The sequence below is a fragment of the Taudactylus pleione genome, unplaced genomic scaffold (assembly GCF_031769625.1).
Source record: "Taudactylus pleione unplaced genomic scaffold, aTauple2 ptg000093l, whole genome shotgun sequence".
Taxonomy (NCBI): domain Eukaryota; kingdom Metazoa; phylum Chordata; class Amphibia; order Anura; family Myobatrachidae; genus Taudactylus; species Taudactylus pleione.
Window position 1 is genome coordinate 41,804,589 of NW_028284495.1, and position 22,765 is coordinate 41,827,353.

The following is a 22,765-nucleotide window of genomic DNA, read 5'->3' on the forward strand; positions in this document are numbered from 1 at the left end:
AATTCCGTTGGGAAGACGCTAGATGTAGCTATTTTATTTTCTAGACACTTGCCCATTGCTGATGTTACCTAACATGGACTTTTGGAAGGTAAACAGCTTTTGCTTAAATATAAATTATGCAACCAATATTTCTCCTTCTTAACCTGTACACTCCTAACCAGGGGCAACCTGCATTAATTTCCTCTGGGCTGGAGAGGGCTTAGCTTTGTTGGAGGTGATTTTTTTAACATCAATTTTTTTTTTCACTTTTCATAACAAATATGGGGTACAGAAAAGAAGGGAGGGAAGGGGGAAAAAAAGGGGAGGGGTTACATATGAGAATCCAAAATTATCCTTTAAATAGAGAAAATGAGATTGGATTAACATATCACAATATCAAATATAAACACACTGACTGAAAAACATACAGATCACAGTATATTAAGTGGAGGTGACCTCATTTAGGCTAAACTGAAGTGGATCAGATAGTGAAGGCTTATGGAGAAATTGTGCACCTTCCCCATCTGTAACAAAAATTCAGGCCACCATTTCACAAGTGGGGAAGAAGCCTGGAATGAATAAGGCACTGAAGCAGTCTCCATCTCAAAATGGAACTGAATCTTTTTAAATACCTTAAGTAAGGAAGGGGGATGGGACTGTTTCCAATTCTGGGCAAGTGTTGCTATACATATGACCTAAGATATCTTTGAGACGCTTGAATCGATACAGGATGTGGTTGAAGAAGAGCCAGGTCCGGAGAGGGAGATAATACAAGACCGAGCACTTTATTAATCAGAATGAATACTTCCCAAAATCTTTTAATTACGGAACACGTCCCAAAAATATGGTTAATATGGTCAACCTCCCCACAGTTCCATCAACAGACTGTGTCTGCCAAATAGTGTGTAGGCGATCAGGGATAAGATAGTCTATATAGTAGCTTAATATGGATTTGTGAATGATTCAGGCATTTAGACATATGTTTAGACGTAATATAAACCAATTCTCACTGAGCTTCAGAGCTAGTGGCCCAAGTCGAGTTCCCAATGAGTCTGAGAAGAGGACTTCACACACTACTGCACTTGTAGTCGAAGGTTATACCAGTATGAAATGTCACTCGACCTCTACTAGATGTTAAGCGGGAAAACAAGTCCCCGAAAGTATATTGATTCTCTAAACCAGTGACTAATCTGATAGTATTGATATGACTGTGGGTGGGAGAGAGTAGCGACTTTGCAAACTGGAAAATGGTAGTAAAATGCCCCCTTCCAAAAGATCACCTAGAGTTGCAACCCCACAGGAGACCCAAACAGATACCCGTAGAGTGGGAATTAATTTAGGGCCACAAAGGAAAGGCGGGTAATAACCTGGGTATCCCCCTTAAGTCGAGAGAGCAATCTATCCTACACTTTACAAGAGGCTTTTTGTGGATGAAAGAATCGGAGAGCTTGCAGGCCGAAGAGATTTAGGTGTCCACAAATTGGCTAATGGGTAAACTATACAATGTGCCTTTTCTAAAGGAGCCCAACTTTTAACTGAGGGAAGACAAACCCAGTCTCGAAGTTGGGCCAGAAGGCAGGCGTCTTGATAGCCTTTTAAATCAATGAGCACCAGATCATCTTGTTTAGTCAAAATCATTCTAGAGTACGCTATTCTTCCATAAATATGTGTATAAAATGGCACAGCATTTACCTAGATAGGTTTTAGGGAACAGAAACTGGATTGTGTGGAATACATACATAAGTTTAGGAAGTAGGGTAATTTAAAATGCAGCTAATCTGCCTAAACACTAATTATCATAGGAACTGTGTAAACAGGGGGAGAGGGGGAGGGAGGGATTGACATCAGACACAGTGGGAATGGATGAAGAGATGTTGAGACCAAGATAATGTTTCAAAGTAGTTTGCCAAGTATAATTAAACTGAGCATGAAGTGTGGATATAGAGGAATATTTATAGATAGGGCATCTGATTTGGAGATAATCCATTTATAATAGGAAGCATCACTGTAACTGTCTAATAGTTTATGAAGGCAAGGTAATGAGGTCATGGACTAAGATACAAAATTGAGGACATCATCCGCAAAAAGACAGTTTGAGGATTGTATCTTCAACCGGCACACCAGGGAAATCTGAGGCGGCACGGATTCTGGCGCCTAAGGGTTCAATAACTAGATCAAATATAAGAGGGGAAAGAGGGCAACTCTGGTGACATTAGAGATGGGAAACGCATCAGTCAGGAACCCATTACTAAATACCCTAACAGAGGGGGAGCTGTAAAGAGCTAATATAGAGGATAAAATTTGGTTCTGAAAACAGAATTTAGAAAGCACCATACGCATATATAGCCAATTAATCATCTCAAATGCCTTCTCAGCATCAAGTGAAAGTAGCACAAACCCAGTTCCACAGGATGAAAGAAGCAATCAAATTATATATACTCTTAGGGTATTATCGGAAGCTTGTCTGTCTGATACGAATCCCACCTGATCAGGGTGTATTAAGCGGACTTAAACAATTGCCAATCAATTTCGCGTACATTTTAACATCCCCATTCAGAAGTGCAGTATGCAGGATTTTTCCCTGGCTTAGGGATTGCCACTACCTGCGCCTCTAACATCTTAGATGGAAATTTACCAGAGTTTGTGACTTCATTAAACATCTCTGTCGGAGTAGGCAGTAAATACATAGAAATCATTAATAAAACAGTCTCTGGACCTGGAGCTTTGCCTGATGGGAGAGCATTAATCACCAGTGACACCTCTGAAGCCATCCAAGGAGCATTGAGTATAGGACCTGATTCAGACCCGCTCGCTAAGGCGCGATCGCTCGTTCTGAGCGATTATTGCCCATCTGCACATGCATATAATTCGCAGTGCGCATTCGTTGCGATCTGATTTTGGTTGCTCGTAAGCCACTATCAGGTCGCTGCTTTGAGTGACCATGCCGTTTTTGGGAGGTAACAGGCGAAGGTGCTTGTGAACGGGGGAGTGGATGTGCGAATGCAGGCATGTCAGGCCGCCAAAACGCAGTTTAAAGGGTGTGCATAATTAGCAAAGTAGCGTCATTGTACACGTCACCTGCATGTATTTCAGCCAGCACTGATCGCTGTGCTTGTGGCAGGTTAAGGCAACCCCGAGGGCTGTAGCAGCTCCGATGACTCACGATGGTCCTGATTAAGCCTTCATTTCCCGGAGATGACGTATGTTGCAAGTGGCAAGGGGACGTCTTTAGACACTTGCGAGCGGACTTTGCCGTAGCTCGCTAAAACATAGTGGGCGTCCTTACTCGACGCAGTGTGAGCACTTCATTTAAATATACAGTCCCTTTTTGCAAGCGAGCGAGCCGGTCTGAATGAGCTCCATAGTCAGTTGGTAAGTGGACAGAGGTGGGAGATCTAGGCGGTCTAATTTATCCTCTCTTTAGTTCTTTTTAGAGTAGTAATCGGCAAATTGATTTGCAATATCTGCAGGGTTAGTAACCCTAGAGCCTGAAGGGGAAAATGTTTAATCCTATTCCTACCTTGCAGAGTCCTCAATTTGCATGCCAAGAATTTCTTGGCCCTATTTCCAGCAGAGTAAAACTATTGATGTAGTCTGATGGCCCACACCAAGTTAGCCCTTAACAGTTTCTGTAGTTGGCTCCTAATAGAGGACAATTGTGAGATTTAGTGAGATTTGTGAGACAAGGGTGAGATTTATTGCAATCCTCGACCTCTCGGAGTCTAGTTTCTAATTGGGATTGAGCAGCCTGTCCTTTGAGCCTAGCACCCGCTTGGATAGCTGTAACCCGAATCACTGCTTTAAGAGCACACCAGAAATTAAAAACAGACGTATCAGCAGGGGAGTTGGTGTTCAAATACATGAAAAGACTAGTAGCGAAGGACAGCATCTTGCGATAAGTGAGGAGACTGCCTCCAAAGGGTGTGGTGGAACCCTCGAGAAAGAGAGATGTCCTAGGCCCACAAAAGAGGAGCATGGTCTGATCACTGAATAGTCAAAATGGAGTTCGATCTGGAGTGTTGCAGAGTCCATTTATCAGAGAGATCTAAATCTATATGAGGGTATGTACTTATGTGAGCCGCCGGTGACAATCCCGAATGCTGGCTAGGGATATTTGATAGGTGTCGAGACACCTACACCTATCATAATCCCGTCGCAGGAATCCAGGATGACGCGTGACCGAACGAAGTAAGTCCGGGGCACCCATCCTCTTGGCCGCGGGGGGGGTGGCTTAGTTTTAGGGCACCCATGGGGGACTTTGGGTAAGGCACCCCTCCCGGAAGGGTTAGAGTTAGGCTAGGGGAAGGGGGGGTTAGGTGCCACCGGGGGAAGGTTAGGGTTAGGCACCCCACCGGGAGGGTTGGCTTTAGGGTGCGGGGAGGGGGATTAGGTTTAGGCACCCCTGGGGGGAGTTTAGGGTTAGGCACCCTTAAGGGAGCATTGGGGGGGGAAGGTTAGGTGACTTACCTGCCGCTGTCGGGATTTCCTCCCTTAGGTCACACGCTGTTGGGATTTAAACAGCTGCCGGCATTTCAATCCCATTCCCTATATGAGAATAGGAATTATAAACTCTACCAGAAGGATTCTGCAGCCTTCAAACATTGGGTCAAAGTGTTTACTGCAGGGGACAAAAAATTGCAGTAAAAACAAAGAGGTGGGGAGTGGCACAGACACCACCACCTGTGTTCAATGCGGTAACAATATAATAAGAAAATTAGAATAAACATACGTAACACATACAAAGCTAACCTAATAAACATACTAGAAATAAAGAGAAAAAAATCCCAGAAACACTAAATCAAGGAATAAAACAAACCTATCATAGTATGATCGGACATCAACAGCACACATACTCAGACTCTCAAAGAGCACAATCCAAAGAATCAAGCATAGCAAGTATCAAGTTCTGAGTATCAATAGAAGTTCAAATAGGTCCACCATGTTATGGATAAGAGTTACTGCGTGGACCACTCAGGTTGTGTAGGTGCAGCTTTCCGAATGGCTGGAGGCAATTGGACCGGAATGTCCCAATCAGAGATAAGTTTAACCCTGGCATCCAGTGAAGAGTTGATGTATGTAGAACTGTCATATTGACCTATCAATTTCACTGGGAAGCCCTAGCGTTATGTAGTCTCGTGGGAGCAAAGAGCTGAAGTGATGGGCGCAAATGACCTGCGTTTAGAAATGGTTATAGCAGAGAAATCAGCGAAGAGTTGTAGGCCACCCTGAATGTCAGCCTTCCGCCAACCGTGTAGCTTGTAAAATACATTCCTTAACTGTAAAGAAATGGACACAAACCAAGGTATCCTTAGGGAGGGAACTTGAGACCGTCCGGAGTCTGGAAAGTCGATTAATACGGTCTATAAAAGTCTTTATCATCAACATTAGGTAGCAATTTATGGAAAAGAGATAAAGCATAGTCCTGTAATTTGGAATTGGAAACTGAAGGCCTGAATCAGCAAGGATCACAACTGCGATTACGCACACAATCGGACGATTGTTGCGTACTGCGTATGCATTGCCGTGCGCGAACACTCCAATGCGGTCGGGACTGTTATGGTAGTGGCTACGCAGACCCATTGCAGAGTGATTGACAGGAAGTACCATTTGGGGGGTGGTGGCTGGGGGAGTGGTCGGCGAAACGCAGGCATGCGAGTGCGTTTGAACGCCATTGCAGGGGCGTGCATAAATTATCCACTTCAATGCTATACGCAGCTTGTGTACTCACTGCGTGCAACAAGGTTAGCAATTCTGGAGTAAGGACAGAGCTTGTGCAAGTGTGCATGAGACTACGATTGTGCTCGATGTTACTGATGGTTTCGCAGTCTTGCTAAGTAGTACGGATGTGTGTAAGTTAAGGTGGGCGTCTTTATGTTGTGCTACGATGGCATAGCGATTGCAGAGGATTAGCATATCTTCGCAGTGAGACTGCGTGCGTAATCGCTATTGAATTTGCAGTTGTGATCTGTACTGAATTGGCCCAAAGTCAGGGATGCCCCAGATCTTGATGATCCACTGCGACTGACCCGCCATTTTATCCCAAAAGACCTCCATTTCAGACTGCAAGTGGTCGTGAGCCGAAATGAGGTAATTATGAGAGGAGACCAGTTCATCCATCTCTGCTCCAAATCTTGCGTGAGATCCGTTTTAAAGGCTGATAACACAAAACTGTGCACCGTGGCACAATGGGGTGCCTCTGAACACTTGCAGGTTGGTGGTCCAGCAGCAAATCAAATTATTTATGGTCAATGTAATGTAAATATGTGGACAAACAGAAGCTCAAACCTGTCGAACACTACCACATAACCGAAGGATGACAGGTTAGCACAATTTACTTCGCTTGACTTCTTTGTTATTGAGAAATTCAGAAAAAAATGTAGCAAAGTTAAACTTAGGGAACAATTCTGATATTCTAGGGCACTGTGATTCAAAAAAGTTTGGGAACCGGTGAGCTAGAAGCATCTGCAAGCTCAAGGCTAACTGGTATTGTAGGTAGTGAGGCATCAGCTTGAGAGTTGGAGCCACGGGTAACTCTGGAGCCACTGAAAAGAAGTTTTGGAGGAGCTCGCACTTTAGGACGTTTGGGATTCATAATGAAAAAAGATTATAAGAGAAACACGTAAAAGGGACCAAATCTAGTTAGAGAAAGCAGAAAACTTGCGGTGCTGTTAATGAAGAAAACGATGATGTATAGGTATCAATGCTCCATTGAAATTAGAAGCTGCATTTAGAAAAAACAGGTGGCGGCAAATGGGCACATAATGGTCACATCATACCCAGTGATATATCCAAGGTGCTTGGCAAAAATGATGCATGCTACCCCTAAGGTCCAGACACCATAGAGAGTCTGGGTCCGGCCACAGAACCTCAGTGCAGCGTACCCCGGCATGAGTAACTATGCAGGGGCCCGAGAAGTAGCAGCAGCGCCAGCACTTTAATGGAGAGCTCCATTCCCCTTGAATAGCATGAATAGCTCCATTCCCCTTGAATTCTACATGAAGTTCTGTAGAGCCCACCTAAGACAAAGGGCCACACAAAAAAAGCAGACTCACCCAAGCAGCTGCAGTCCCCAGTTAGCTTTGAACACAGCGATTCGAAATGGTGCATCTGCTGGGAGAGGAGGCTGCAGCCATGCCACAAAACTGGCACTAGCGGGGCCACAGACAGCTTGATAGAAACACCGTGAGCATCGGGGGCACACTGGGAGGAGTGGACAGAGGCTCCAGGGAACCAAGCAGAGCTCCAAAATCACGTCCCGTGCAGTGCCCTGGTCAGGCCACGCCCCATTGAGGTGATTTGAAAAGGACTCTTGACCCTGACAACTACAGTACAACTCTAATAGTGCCCCTTGCCTATCTGGTAAGGAATACAGGCAAGTTAGATGTACCCTCGACGAACACCAGCTGGTGGACACTTGAAGATTAACCCATCCTACAGACCTAGACTACACCTTATTTTGTTGCCTCCACCTGGTTTACTCTACCTTGACTACATTTTCTTGAGCCACCATCACCTTTACCTACTATTAGATGTTACTGTAGGACTGGTTACATGTGGTCAGATCATGTCCATTGTTTTCTCTGTTCCCAATTATGAAGTGTAACGGAATATGCTGACACTATATAAGTTACTGATGATAAATAAATAAGTCTCACTCTATCTCTCCAGCAACCCTCACTGAAACCCTGGTCTTGGTATTTTAATGAACAGGATGCTTACTGTAAATCCAAATTGGAGACCTCTTTAGACTCTCATATTGAATGTGACGGTTTATTCGACATCTACATGGTTTCCATTTGGGAAGCACATAAATGCGTCTTGCTGGGTATGGGCATCCAATTGGTTTCTTACTTAAGAAAGCAGAAGACCCAACACAGAGCTGCCCTACTCACTAAAGTTAAATCTTTTGAAACTTCACACAAAGCTTCCTTATCTCCCCATTACAATGCAGAGCTAGTCAAAGCTTGCATTGCTTTAAATAGATTATTCAACAATAAACTTAAATTATCATATCGTAAATGCTGTAGCCACTATTATCAGTGGGGGTAACAAACCAGGTAGGTTGCTTGTTAAAGCTTTGCGGAAGCCGCATGCGGTCATATTCATTTATGCCATCAAAGATGGGCAGGGGTTCACACAGAGATGATTTCAAAATAGTTTAGGACCTATTACACTAAACAAAATTTGTCAGGGGAGATGACCAGAGAGGATACAATTGCTCACTGGATTGCAATAAATGAGTATCCTCAATCACTTAGCTTCTGTACTCTCTTTGGAAGACACTTTTTTTTGAGCAGTCCTTCCTTCTGGAGGAAGTAGAGCAGGTGATTTCTTCGTTACCTGCCTGGGTCCAGACCGCTTTTCCATAACCTATTTTAATGCATTCAAGTACAAACTCACCCCTCTACTGGTTCAGGCTTATAATTCTACTTATGAAAAACCCATTTCTCCAAACAATCTTTGGAAGCCCATAGCACAGTGCTCCCTAAGGAAGGAAAAGATCCTGTTTTATGCCTGAGTTTTAGGCCCATCTCGCTTCTTTAGAATATCAGTATGAAACTTTTCGCTAAACTAAATCATTTGTAAATCTACTCTAGCCAAAGTTGATTTGTGGAGATCATTTGGGCTTTGTTATGGGTCGTGAAGCCAGGGATACCACCAAAGTTAATCATGTAGTTCATTATGCCTCTGTCATCATGGCATTCGATCCTTTTATCCACAGATGCAGAAAATTACTTTGATTGTGTTGATATGGGTTTAATGAGGGGCCTTATGCTGTATTTGGGACTGGCACCCGCTTGTCTCTCTAGAATCCTGGCTCTCTGATTCTCCATCTGTGAGACTTAGGATCAGTGGTTCCTTTTCCGAGGCCTTTGATATAACAAACGGCACTAGACAAGGCTGTCCGCGCTCTCCCATTATTTGTGTTGTGCATGAAGGCATTGGCAAGAGCCATTAGACTAACTCCAAATATTTTTGGGATACTTATAGTTGTGCAAGAATGGAAATTGGCCTTATTTGCAGGCGACTTGTTGGTCTTCACAGATTTGGTTGTTTTGCTTCCTAACCTCTTATCTGAGTTCTGGGAATTTGTTCGTTGATCGAACTCTAAAATTAATTATTCGAAGTCTGTTGTCCTGAAATTGATGACACATGCTTTAGTAGTTGCCAGTTTGAAACATGCCTTCTCCTTTGCCTGTCACCCCTCACAGCTCAAATAGCTGGGTGTTCAGATCACTAGAGACCACTCACCATTGTTTCCCTCAAATTTTATCCCCTTGTTACAGGCTTTTCGCACAGACTATAGCAAATGACCTTTTATATTTACTACAGACATTTCCATTCCACGTCTCTCTCCATCGTGGCTTCAAGCTCTACAGCATCTTATCCAGCAATTTGTATGGGGTCGGTCACAACCCAGATTCAAACATGATATCTTATATAGTCATAAACATGTGTATGGTCTACAACTCTCATATCGCAAAGTCACAATCGTGCCATATTACTAAACCAAATCTTTTAATCTCATCGTAAAGATTCCAAGCAATGGTTCTCCTGGCTTCCGAAACTCCCAAAAGTTGACCACCCAACCATCACTTCCACCTTTTATGATGTTGGAGGAAACAGAGCGCTTCCTCGTGTTTCTATATTTCTCCTCTCACGTCTTTCCTATATAACCTCTATTATGCCCCAGGTCTTCAAGCTCCTTCCTGTTCTGTTGCGGGCAGCTGGTGTGCTCATCCGGTATATCCCCTTTTCAGAGTTACAGCCATTTTTACCATTTACCACAATCAGAATTATGGAGATACTTTGCCACATTCTGGTCTCCTCGGTCAATGCCCTAGACCTTTCCAGAGACCTCATTCTTTTGAAACTATTCGTGCCTCCACTCAAACACCCCCTCATATTCCATTTTGCATACATTTCTTATCGAGATCCTCATCCATACACTCCATTCACTGCTGCATGGAGAGAGACCTTCACCGATTAATACCTGAGTTTGTTTGGGATTAAAAATAATAAATACGTATGCCAGCTCATTAAGCTCTGCAACCTTAGAGACTCTATAAGGTGTTTTTTTGGTTGATAGACACCCCTAGTATACCACACAAGCTATCCAGTTTCTGGAAGCTTTTTTGCATATTTAGTGGAATTTGGACATTCATTTTGAAGTTCTCTCAGTGCATGTCAGATTTATCTCCAGATCTGAACGATAACGATTTAAAAAACCGTTCAATCGCTCATATCTGAAGGGAAATCTGACATGTCTGAACGATGCCGTTCCCGGTGGTCAGATTACTATATCTGACATCTGAAATCTTCCAAAACTGACAGCAAAACACATCAGTCATTTTAATGCAGTCAAAAATCGTTCATAGTTCAAATCGTTCAATCGTTCATCGGACACATCTGACAAATCCGACCGTGTGTAACTATGAACCTAAAGAGGTGATGTCCGAAGAAATCCAGGGTTCTGGCTTTAAAACTTTACCACTGCCTCGGCCAGCACATATAAGAAATATCTTCTATGACACCTCAACAATGCAGCAAAGGCTGAGATCCAAGCCCTTTGGAAGTTATATAACCTCCACTATTGGGGATTGGTTTTCAAAGGCAGAATACTACATTGACATGGATTATATAATAACATTGTCTTGAGGCAACCATTCCGACTCCTCTGCTACCTGGCCTCGTTGGCGTTCAAGGAGTTTTCTCTATGCACATCATACCTCTGAGCTGCAGCTGCTTCCTACCCCCCCCCCCCCAGCCTCCCTTCTCCCTCAGAGTTCACTCCCCTCCCTCCAACCATCCATCTTTCCTCCATCTTCCTTCTTCCCTAGTCACATGTTTTATCTTGTGGTTGCATTATGTTTGGTACTTTCTTTTGTATAACCAAGACATGCTGAAAAAACATATTATTATGGTTTCTATTGTTATGAACAAATGAACATGTTACTACATTATGTGATTATTTTTTTGGTCCTGGATATTTCTCTTCTACATTACTTGCTTTTGTATACAGCTATTTATTCAATAAAAATAGTTTGAATAGCCTATTCTCACTCAAAGTTAAAGCATATAAGGCTAATTGTCGCACAGGTTTTGTTCTTGTGTAATTTTTTTATATTTATTTTTATTTTTTTGTCAACTTCACACAGCCCTCTTTTGGCTATCATATCATTTCACCAGAGAAGCAAGAGCCTATTGTATTACTGAAAGAATCCGATACTTCCGAAAACTCGGGCCATAATGACACCATAATGTTTTGTGATGACACTTTAATGCCAGGTATGGAATATTTTCTCTGTATGCAGGAAATGTGTTTTTTTTTTTTTTTTTTTAGACTACTTTGTACTTTCCTTTTTGTACCTTTTTACAATGGCTAATAAAAAATTTTCTTTCTCCACTAGGGGGCACTGGGATGACACTGGGTATAGCCTGGAGAGGAGAGTCTGGGCATCAAATAGTTAAAATTACCCACAAGCCCAGGCCCCCTCCTGGATCTCAGTTTGAGTTTGGTGCCGGATGGAGCTGGGCTCCAATTTTAGGGGTGCTGCTTTAGGTGGTCCCCCGCAGTTATTTTATTTACATTGAGTGGGCAGTGTAAGGCGTCCCAGAGGACACAAAACTGATGCCCTAGCGCACGTGGCCACAGCTGGCGACTGGGTCAGCGACTTCAGCCGCGGACTCAGGCCATCTGGAGCCACAGCCGGCGTTCAGCGGGGATCAGGTAAGACTGCTCCCTGCATGAAGGGAGCCACGTGTTTGCGGCTTTAACCCCCGAAGGTCTCCTGCCCCGGTGGTAAAAGCAGTGGGGGCTTTCAGTCTCCTGCGCTTCCCACTAGACCACCAGGATAGTTTTATGGAGCAGAGTGCTGCTAATTAGCAGCAGCGGGTGTTTTCTGTTAGCCCCTCCCCCAACCCTGGGGCATGCTTTCCCATCCGTGGTCAGCAAACCCCAGCCAGGATTCTCCCCTCTCTTCTCCTGAATGCTGAGCAGATATTTTCTCTCATAGCCTACCTCAGCGTTGGAGAGAGGAGCTAGGCTCTGGGCTCCTCTCATAGCCTGTTCCCAGCAGCTATGTTATACATATTGCTCCTTCCTGCTATATTGGATTGCTTGTTAAGCAGCATTTGCCCACATTTCTTACGTTGAGTGGTCTGTGTGCATGTAAGTAGTTGTACTTTTCTTTGTGTCTCTGTACCTGCTGTGGTTACTGGTCACCTGGGGAACATCCATTGCAAGGGTGAGTGCAGCTCCCAGTATATTGATTGTGATACATACTAGCACTGTGAGACCCTTTTTGCCTACACATACAGTATCCTCAATTGTTTATTTTGGTGTTTGGGGATTTCTGTGACTCTCAGGATATCCCGAAAGAAGATTACCGTGTTGCACAACTGTAAGAAGTGTATTAATTTAATTTCTCCTCAGGATCCGGAGCAGGTTGGCCTTCGTGTCAGTTGCTTTACGGCCCTGCAGCAGGCAAGTTTGCCCATTGTATCCAGTCAGGAACCGGCTTGGGCATCCAGGATAATACTGGTAATGTCACAGTTTGTAGGCCGGATGGCAGTCCCAGTGCCTCCTGTCCTTGCCGTGGTGCTCCCATGGCGGAGCCAACTTGGATGCAATCATTTGCTCAGTCAGTCAAGGGGGTTAGCTCAGGTGTCCACATCTTTTCAGCAGATGCTAGATAAAGATAGGGCTTTCAGACACTGGTATGCTGCATGTGAGCTGGACGACTATATTACTCATCTTATTATGTCGTCCCTCCTTCCTATTCCTAACACTGCATCTCTTAAAGATCCTATGGATAGGAAGCTAGAACATTTCCTAAAGTCCATTTATGTTGTTGCAGGTGCTCTGGTTCGTCCAGCCCATGCATCGGTTTGGGTGTCTAAAGCTGTCGGCTGCTGGGCAGACGCTTTAGAGGATGAGTTCACCTCAGGCACTCACAGTGCTCCTGTTATCCTTGGTTAGGCATATTGGAGAGGTAGCTTCTTATCTCTCCGAAGCGGCCATAGATTCACGGATTTTGACTTCTAAGGTTTTGGCTTCTGCAATTGCAGCCAGAAGAGCCATCTGGTTGCTCAACTGGAGGGCCAACACAAAATCAAAGAAGGCTCTGGAAACCCTGCCTATTCAGGAGGCGTTTTGTTCGGTCTGGAATTGGACAGGATAGTGGCCACTCTAGCAGCGTTTAAGGGCCTGATTCACTATGGTACGCAACATTGCGTACGCATGCAGTTTCACTGCGATAGTATGGTAATCCATGACGATTGCAATGCCACCGCAGCACCACATAAGGACGCCCACTTTACCTTGCACGCACATCCGTAATGTTTAGCAGTACTGCAAAAACATCGGTACAATCTAGTACTTAGCAGCCTCACACACAGTTAAGGCAGGGCAGACCTTACTCAGGAATTGATTACTTGAGCACACGCTATGAGGCCTCAGGCTGCGTATGATATCGCAGTGGATAATATATGCACGCCCATGCAACAGCATTCAAATGCACTGGCACGCCTGCATTCGGCTGACACCCCCCCCCCCCCATCACCACCCCCAAACGGCACTTCCTATCAATCACTCTGTGATGGGTCTGCGTAGTCACTGATCGGAATGGCTATTTCTTGCACGCAAACTGCGATGCATGAGCACAACGGAACAATCAGCTGATTGCGTGCGTATATGCAACTGCGTTCCATGCTGAATCAGGCCCTAAGTCCGCTTTCTTAACGTCAGTTGCCACTTAGACACCTAGAACTTCAGTCTCTCGTTCCTTTCGCCCGCAGGGCAAAGCCAGAGGTCAGCCATTTCAGAGAAGCCAGGGTTCGTCCCCAAAAGCTCCAAACCTCGAGGTAAGCAACCCTGTTCCACTAGATGTCTGTCTGTCTGACAAGCCTGCCGCATAATTGGGCGGGCCTACTTCCAGGAGACCTCTGGGTCGGAGGCCAGCTTCTTTGCTTTTTGGCAGTGTTGATGCAGAACACGACAGGCGCTTGGGTCAGAGGTGTCTTGTCTCGGGGCTATGCTCTCACAATCTGTTTCTGATGCAGATGTTGGGCGGCTCATTTACAATTTAAAACACCTGAACCAGTTCCTCAAGATTCCCAAATTCCACATGGAGTCCCTGTGGTCCATCATTCTAGCCACAGGACTTTATGGCATCATTGGATATCCAGGATGTCTATTTGCATATCCCTATACGAGCCAGTTACCAATGCTTCCTCAGGTTTGCAGTACAAACCAGCCATTATCAGTTTTAGGGAATTACCTTTTGGTCTGTCCCTGGCCCCTTGTGTGTTCACGAAGGTCATGGCGGTAATAGCAGCACATCTTTGCCACAGGGACATCAGAATCTTACACTCCTTGGATGACTTGCTTCTTCTGCCCCAGTCTCCGACAGTCCTCAGAGATTACATCCATCTAACGGTGGAGCTTCTACTGTCACACGGTTGGATATTCAGTTGGCAGAAATCCACGTTAACTCTGTCCCAGGAGATGCTCCACTGGGGGCCTTGTTGGGTACCAGAGCTCAAAGAGTCTTCCTTCCTCTGTAAGATCTTGATCTTACAAACCAGAATCCTCACCTTTCTAGGCCAGCGTTTGGTGTCCATACACTCGTGCAGACAGATTCTGGGGTCTCTGGTTTCAAGGCACAGACTCTCTACTTCCCCAGGAGGTGCATCTCTCTCTACTGTGGTGAATCCAGCGCTCACATCTGGACAATGGTCGCCCCTTTTGGATCTAGGACTAGGTCTTACCACCGATGCAAACCTTCAGGAGTGGGGTGCAGTAACCTGTTGTCTATACTTTTCAGGGTCATTGGGCGCTGGAGCCAGCTCTCCATCAACATCCTGAAACTTCGTGCCATATACAGGGCTCAGTGTCAGGTACAGCACCTCCTTCAGGGATGTCGGGTCAAGGTACAGTCTGACAATGCAATTTCAGTGGCTTACATTAAACACCTGGGTGGCACTTGCAGTCAAGCAGCCATGCAGGTGTCAGAGTCTGTATTTGTTGTGGACCCGGGGTGGAAGCAGGAGCAGACACAGGTTTAAACTGAAAGGTGGGTTGTTTAATGTGACTGTTAGAAGACATGAATAATGATTAACTAAAGTCCAGTAATAAGTAAACTGATATATGTGGCTGAAGGGAGCTGTAGTAAATGGGAGTAACGAATGTCCAGATCAGTGACAGAGATGAATCCAGATAAACTGTGAGAGTGAAGTGGGATTCCTGGTTTGCTGAATAGTGGTGAAGGGGATATCCAGTAATGAGGTGATGCAGGCTGAAATGGAAATCCGGAAATGCTGTGATGGGTTGACTGAGGAAACAGGTTCAGGCAGGAGTGGGTTAACTGTGAAGACAGGTTCAGGCAGGAGTGAGTCTGGTGGAAGGTTCAGGGCTGATCTCAGCAGTAAGCAAGACAGAGTAGTGCAGGCTATGCAGGGAGCCAGAGGCCGACAAGGAGCTGGAGCTATCACCGGTACACAAGTCTAGGTCTCAAAAGCATAGTGGAGTCTCTCTCACAGCTATGCTGTGAAAACGTTGCACTGACAACTACAGGGAGCTCCAAACACCCTTAAGTACCCAGTAGCATAACATGATAGGCCAGAGAGAACAGGTGACCTACAGACTATTAGCCTGCTATGTCACATGGCCAAAGACAACATGGCGGCGCTCAGACACCTGTGACACAGAGATGCCGCTAGACTTACCCTTACCAGGACCTCTGCGTACAGCCAGTGCCAGTCTCCACATGCCAGCTCCCCCAACAGAAGGACCGCGCCACAGCGCCCTCACCGGTAAGGACCGCAAACCTCCACGCCGCGAAACCCTGGTCGTGACAGCAGGAAGTCAGCCAAATTCTCGGTTGGGCAGAGCATCATCTTCCAGCACTGTCCGCAGTCTTCATCCCGGGTGTTCATAATTGGGAAGCGGACTTCCTAGTCGTCAGGATGTTAATGCAGGCGAGTTACTGCTCCCGCACCAGAAATACAGAAGCTCTCCTGTTAGATGCCCTAGCGGTTCCTTGGAACTTCCCTCTGATTTACATTTTCCCTCCGATCTTAATGATTCCTCGTAGCTATAACCGGGTTTGGCGTACCTATTTTTCTTGGTGTACAACTAGGAATTTTAACCCCAGGTCTTTCCGCCTATCCCATATCCTTCCCTTTATGCAGACAGGTCTGGATTTAGACCTCCGGCTCTTGTCCATGAAGGTCCAGGTTTCTGCCTTGTCCATTCTCTTTCAAAGACAGCACTGCTCCCAGATGGTCAAATCTTTTTCCAGAGAGTTCTCCACGTTCATGCACAATTTGTGGCTCCTTGGGGACTTGTCCCTGGTTCTCCGAGCTCTCCAGTTGGTTCCCTTTGAACTGTTACAGACAGTTTAGTTACGCTGGCTTACATGGAAAACGTCTTTTATTTTTTTGTTTTTTAATTTTTTTTTACCCATTGCGTCGGCGTGCAGGGTGTTGGATTTCACCGCCCTATAATGTCGCTCCCCGTTCCTTCTTTTCCATTCAGACAGGGCTGTGCTACGGACTCACCTGGGCTACCTTCCCAAGGTGGTGTCACACTTCCACATAAATCAAGAAATTGTGGTACCTGCTTTCCAGACCTCAGAGTCTTCTCAGCCAGAAGCTTCCTTTTGGATGTGGTAATGGCTATCCGGCTTTGTCAAAAGGACTAGAGATATTCACAAGTCGAATTCTCTGTTAGTCTTATGACGTTCATAAAAGTGGCTGACCAGCTACTAAACAGACCTTGACCTCGCTGGTTCTGCTTAACCATTCTCCGGGGCTTACTCCTTGGCAAACCTTCCTACCTCTGCCGTGGTGACAGCTAATTCCACTCGGTCAGTGGGGGACTTCTTGGGCAGCGCACTGTGGAGCTTCAGCACAACAGCTCTGTAGAGCTGCCATGTGGTCGTCTGCTCACAATTTCATCTTCTTTTACTCCTTTTGATATTTCTGCCACCTCGGTCGCCGCCTTCGGGCTTCCCCACCCATAGGGAACAGCTTTGGGACGTCCCAGTGCCATCCCTATGCCTCCTAGTGGAGGAGGAAGAAGAAAAAAAGGAGACTTATGCTGCATACCTGTTAAGTCTTCGACTCCATAGGGGGCACAGGGCGCCCATCCTGACGCACCTGACTGCCGGGGTGTGTTTCCTTGGTGACCTATCCGGCTGTACTTTCCATGGTTTGTATGGTGCTGTTTGTGCCGGACTTCCTTTTTCTTTCTACTCTGCTTCGCTCCTGCTGTGGGCTTGCAAACTAAACTGAGGGCCAGTGGCTGGGTTGCGAGGTATAGAGGAGAGGGAGCCTCGGCTTGTGGGTAATTTTAATTAACTATTTAGTGCCCAGACTCTCCTCTCCATGCTATACCAGTGTTATCCCTGTGCCCCCTATGGAGTCGAAGAAAGAGATTTAACAGGTAAACACCATAAGTCTAATTTTCTTTCATCCAATGGGGGATACTGGGTCACTGGGTATAGGTGGAGCTAAAAGAGCCTGGGCGCCAAATAGTTAGTTTGAAGCAGCAGCTCCTCCCCTATACCCTCCCCCCCTGCACCCATTTTCTTTTTGGTGCCCAAGGAGCTGGGTGTGTGTTTTGTTTTTTATTTTGTTTTTTTTCAGCTGCCTATGCAGCTGATTTAAGTTTATTATTTTATTTTTCGTTGGGCAGAGGTAGCGATCACACCGGCCGCTCCTTCACTCTGCTCCTGTGGCCAGCACACTGACTTTTGTGTGTCCATGACATCAGCCAGTCCCCAGAAAACACAGCATGGACACAGCCGCCGCAGGAACCTAGCGGTAGCATATAGGAGGCTCCCCGCACTGCGGGGAGTTGGAACACAGCGGCGATCCCCCTCCAGTGGGGGCGGTCACAGGAGGGGATGGTAATGGTGACCCAGTTCTCCCCGCCTACCCTCTGGACCACTAGGGACATGCTTGGTCCACTTACCCACCACTCCCCGCCTACCCACTGGACCACTAGGGACATGTAACAGGATGCCGTTACAAACTGCCGCAAGTCCCTTGGGGTAGGCCATGGGAGGGTGTGCCATCACCCTCTCTCTCTTCCCACACCTTTTTGGCACACTGCCTTCCTCAGGGCAGCTCCCAAAAGGCGCACTCTCCACATAGGTCCTGATTTTAAGTTGCTAGCCGTTTCTACTAAGCAGTAGGGTAGTGTGCTTTTAATTTAAGTTGTTTTGAGATTAGACCAGTGGTTCTCAAACTTGGTCCTCAGGACCCCACACAGTTCACGTTTTGCAGGTCACCCAGCAGGAGCACAGGTGTAGTCATTTCTCACCGACACATTTTAAAAGACCCACAGGTGGAGATAATGCTCTGTTTGGGGTCCTGAGGACCAAGTTTGAGAACCTGTGGATTAGATTGTCTGACTGCACTATTGAATTCAATTGTGGACACAGGTTAACTACCTAAGATACCTGCCAGGACTTAGTTGCCTCTTTTTAAGTCCCATGCCTAACAGGACTTACAGTTGTCTCTGTTCAAGTTTACTGACTGTTTTCCTGTGTTAGAGTAATATATACACGGTATTACAGATCTGGTTTACTTCTGCTCCCTCTAGATGAAGCCACGCATGTAATAACATGAGGTTCACAGTCTTCCCCCTCAGGCCACTTTATGTGCCCTCTGCTGGTATTTCCTCACAGACGCCTAATCAGGTCTGCTCACCGGTATTAGTGTGCAATGCCCTCACCTGCAGGCAACACTAATCTCGAGCCTCAATGCTTTTCCAAGGTGTGGCAGTCTAGTTCCCAGTGGCTCATCCCCTTATAGTTGCTTCAGTGTTCTTGCTGGTATAACAATAACTTGTCTAGACAGTCTTTCCCCTTAGCTATTAGCTCAGAGGGTAGATTTAACCAACCCCCCCCCCTCCCGCTCCAGGGACTGCAGGGATTTTCCAGTTGCTATTAGGTCTATCTCTGGTGTCCAGCTCACTACCACAGATGCTGGGTCCTGTATTCCTCTGTATACATAGAACCACAGGCTGCGGTCGGGTTCATACTCTTATCCATAGGGTTTTGTTGCTGTTAGCAGAACGGACTGCCCTTCCCAGGGCATATCAGTTTTAAACACTATATCAGCAGGAGATGTTCCTTTTCCTTTCTTCAGCGCAGATGAAAGCTTGGTAGTATGGCAGAATCTTAGACCCTACCTCCTGTTTTGTTTTGGGTCTCTAGTAACCTTTATTGGTTTGTCATACTGATCGTGCCTCCACCCCCCCCCCCCCCCTCTATCTGCCCCTGGCTGAAGGGCTCACAGCGCCCCCTGTTCAGCGAAAGTGGTGCTGCAAAGCATTTTTACTTTTTTTCCCTAATGGAGCCTGGGTTGGCTCCCTACAGAGTACTGGGGCCCGGGATAGCTCCCTACGGGCCTGGCCTTCCCAGATGACTCTGGCTATGGTACTTGTGTGCCTTTTATAATATGCCTTAGGTGTTTTAAGAGGGAGGTCCATACACTTATCCGTGGTATGTCTCAGGAACGCCATTTTCATGGGTACACTTTGCTCATTCTGTATTCTGGACGTCTGTCAGTTTGCAATGTGTGGGTTCCTGCTCTCAGGTCTACTGACTGCAATTTGCACTTGGGAACCCACATGTTCCAAGTTATACTACAAAACACATACATGCTCATACTACAGGGTGCATACCACTATTTATAGGTGTGTATTAACTACCTTCGGTACCATTCCATTAAGAGCTAGGGAGCACGCTTTGCGCTGCCAAGGCCACATCTTCTCTTGATGCCCTTGATTGCATCTCTTTCGAGCTACAACATTAATATACACCTCATTATCCTACAGGATAGGTTGCAATTGCCTTGTCAGGGCCATGCCCTAAAACAACGGGAGTACATTTTACTCTCCAGGGTCCACAGTGCTCAGATGATGTGTCCCTTAAGGTGCCCCCACACTTGACGATTATCTACACGATTTTGATGCATCGTAACGATAAATCGTTCAAATTTGTGCAAATCGTGCAGTTTCCACTGAGCGATAACTATTCCATGTGCGGTCCCGCGGGTCGTTAATCGTATTTTCAGATCTTACTTACTGCAGGTAAGATCTGACAATCTCTTTAACGATGTACTGGAAATCGTTAAGGAAGCACGATAGGTTGTTAGTAAATCGTATGCACAATACCATTTGTCCAGGGAGCTTCCGGGGAGTTCAAAGGATATCGTTAACGTTATTGCATCATTTGTGAGTCGTTTAGTGTCTGGGCACCTTTACAGATTTCTCTGTTTGTCACTACCTTGCAGCCTATACAAGAATTGTCTCCTCACAACGTTTGCTACACGTATATAAGTAGTCGTTGTTTTGTGCGTCTTTTTTATACTACTACAAAAAAAAAGGCGACAGAGGTCATTTACACTGCATTGGCACTTTCTTTATTGTCTTTATAGCATACTTCTCTGCCACTGACTATCTTCCAGTCTATTGCTGTGAGAAAATACAGGGACATGCTACCTAGTTTATCACTGCCTGACCTACAGAGTGGACAGGTCCTGCTATGGTCAGAGGATTCTTAGCTTTCTTCTGGTAGATATATTATCAACCACTGCTCCTGCTTCCAACGGTTTTCAGCTGGCTAGGCTGGTAGGCAAATCTGCCTTTTTGGTGACCCCAGCTACACCTTGTAAGCCTTGGTGTTGGGAACCTTTGCCAGTGGTTGGTAGACCCCCTATCCCCTTGCAATCTATCCTCTGGGGTTAAAATTTTAGCCCAGGTCTACACCTGAAGCTCACTCTGCAATCCTCTGCATTAGTCTTGACTGTTTTCTTATTGTGACTTCTCCATTTCATCTCAACTTGGAAATCGTGGTGCCCCCTCTTCTAAAGAATGGGTAATTTGGACTGGAGGTCTTTCCCTGTTTCGCTGTAAGTGGAGTGAGCCCCCTTTTGGCTTCAGGATTTCCATAGGTCATATTCACTTTTTGTTCATCTGGCTTCCCTTGTTGGAACAAGCCTATTCCGGACTTAGGGGGTCATTCAGACCCGCTCGCGAGCGCAGGACGCTCGCAAGCGGGTTGATAGTGCGCTACTGCAAATGACGGAGGGAGATCCGTTGTGCGCATGCGCGAGACCCGGCTAGCGATGGGATAGCCGTCGCTCCGGGTCTCGCACCAAAGAGGGCGTGCTGTCGATGTTGATTGACAGCACGCCCCCTTTGGTGGGCGTGGCTGCCAGACGGAGGCGTTCCCATGGGAACGCCTACCGTCTGAAGCCGGCCCCACTGACATCAGTAGTGATGTCAGTGGGAGTGATTTTGGCTCTGATAGAGCCAAAATTACTCCAGGGTTTGCGGTTTGCGGTCTCCGTCGCAAGCCCGATGGTCGCGATGGTCTTGACCATCGCGACCATCATCATGGACGCTCGCTATAGCTGTGGGTGGTCACCCACAGCTATGCGAGTGTCCAAGAGGCCGCTCCATTTTCATGTAGGAGGGCCCTGATTCAGAGCAAGCGCTCTGGTCAGAGCGTCCGGCTCTGAATCAGGCCCTCAGTTGGAGTACGTTCCACTCAGTCATTGCTGCCAGTCCTCTGCGTGGTCCTCAATGCATATCTTCATCAGATGAGGTACTATTCTTGGCGATGGGACTTCCTCACAGCACAGGTGCATTCCCTCCCTTAAGGGGACAGCTTTGGGACAACCAACAGGCCCAGTGTCCCCATTGGATGAAGAAAAAAGGGAATTTTGTCTTACCTGTAACTCCTTTTTCTGAGTCCATGGGGGACACTAGGCGCCCATTTTCACGCCCTTGGCTGGCCACGGATTTCTATCCTTGTTGATGTCTGATTTCTGTGTGCTTGGTCTCTTCTTCCTCTCCTCCTCCTCCCTCCCCTTGGGCTTTGTTAGTATTAACTGGCTGGGGTATAGGGGAGGAGGAGCCTGTGCTGTTGCTTCAAGCTTTAACTATTTGGCTCCTCCTATACCCACAGTCCCAGTGTCCCCCATGGACTCAGGTAAGCCAAAAATCCCCTTTTTTTTTAGTTTACCATAAAGAGCTTATTAAGCATAATGTTAAGTGCACTTTTAAAACCCAGCTTTATCATAACATCTCCCTAGTGTGGCCATTATGGGTTATTTACTTTATAAACCATTTGGGTATGGAGTTGTAACTCTAACATAACATGTGTAAGTACAGAATATATTCATTACAATGATCATGTTGCATACTTTGATTTGTTTGTGCAATGTTAAATGCTCTCCTGTTGGCAATATATACAGTCATTTTAAATTTATCATGGATGTGATATTAAAAGAACAGTGGCCATTAGATCATGACAGGTGCATTTTTACATACTTTGCATGGGTCTCCTCCAGTGTTTTGGTCTTTAAGCATTATTTGTCATCACTCAGTTGATTCATGTGTGAGTGAGAATTTAGACTATCAGCTCTGCACTATGTATATCCTTCCCCAAATCATTAACTTGCCTGGATTTCATTATAATAGGGAGACCATAATTATTGGATCCCTTTCTGCTATAATGAAAAGCAGCCCCACATTGGTAATTATTGTACTGGTGCCACTATGGGGAGCGGGAAGCATAAAAAAAAATTTCACCAGAGTGTCGGCAATTTAGATATTCTTACATATTTCCATCCTGATAGAGATATATTTATATTCATTAGTAAAGGGACCCGGCATATGCCGGTTCACCTCAGTGTCTCCCCGATTATCCACTCTGTCCCCATATTTACAGTGTTCCTGGCTGCACTTTCTTCCTCCTCTCCT

At 45.9% G+C, this 22,765-nt stretch overlaps 1 protein-coding gene across 1 annotated transcript in view; it reads left to right on the plus strand.

The window, feature by feature from the left end:
* LOC148526981 (centrosomal protein of 192 kDa-like) overlaps positions 1-22,765 on the plus strand; it is a 207,086-nt gene that overhangs the window by 137,096 nt on the left and 47,225 nt on the right. Inside the window, exon 17 of the mRNA XM_088469516.1 lies at positions 11,139-11,268. Coding sequence (XP_088325642.1) covers positions 11,139-11,268 — 130 coding nt within the window. The remainder of the gene's footprint in view (positions 1-11,138; positions 11,269-22,765) is intronic.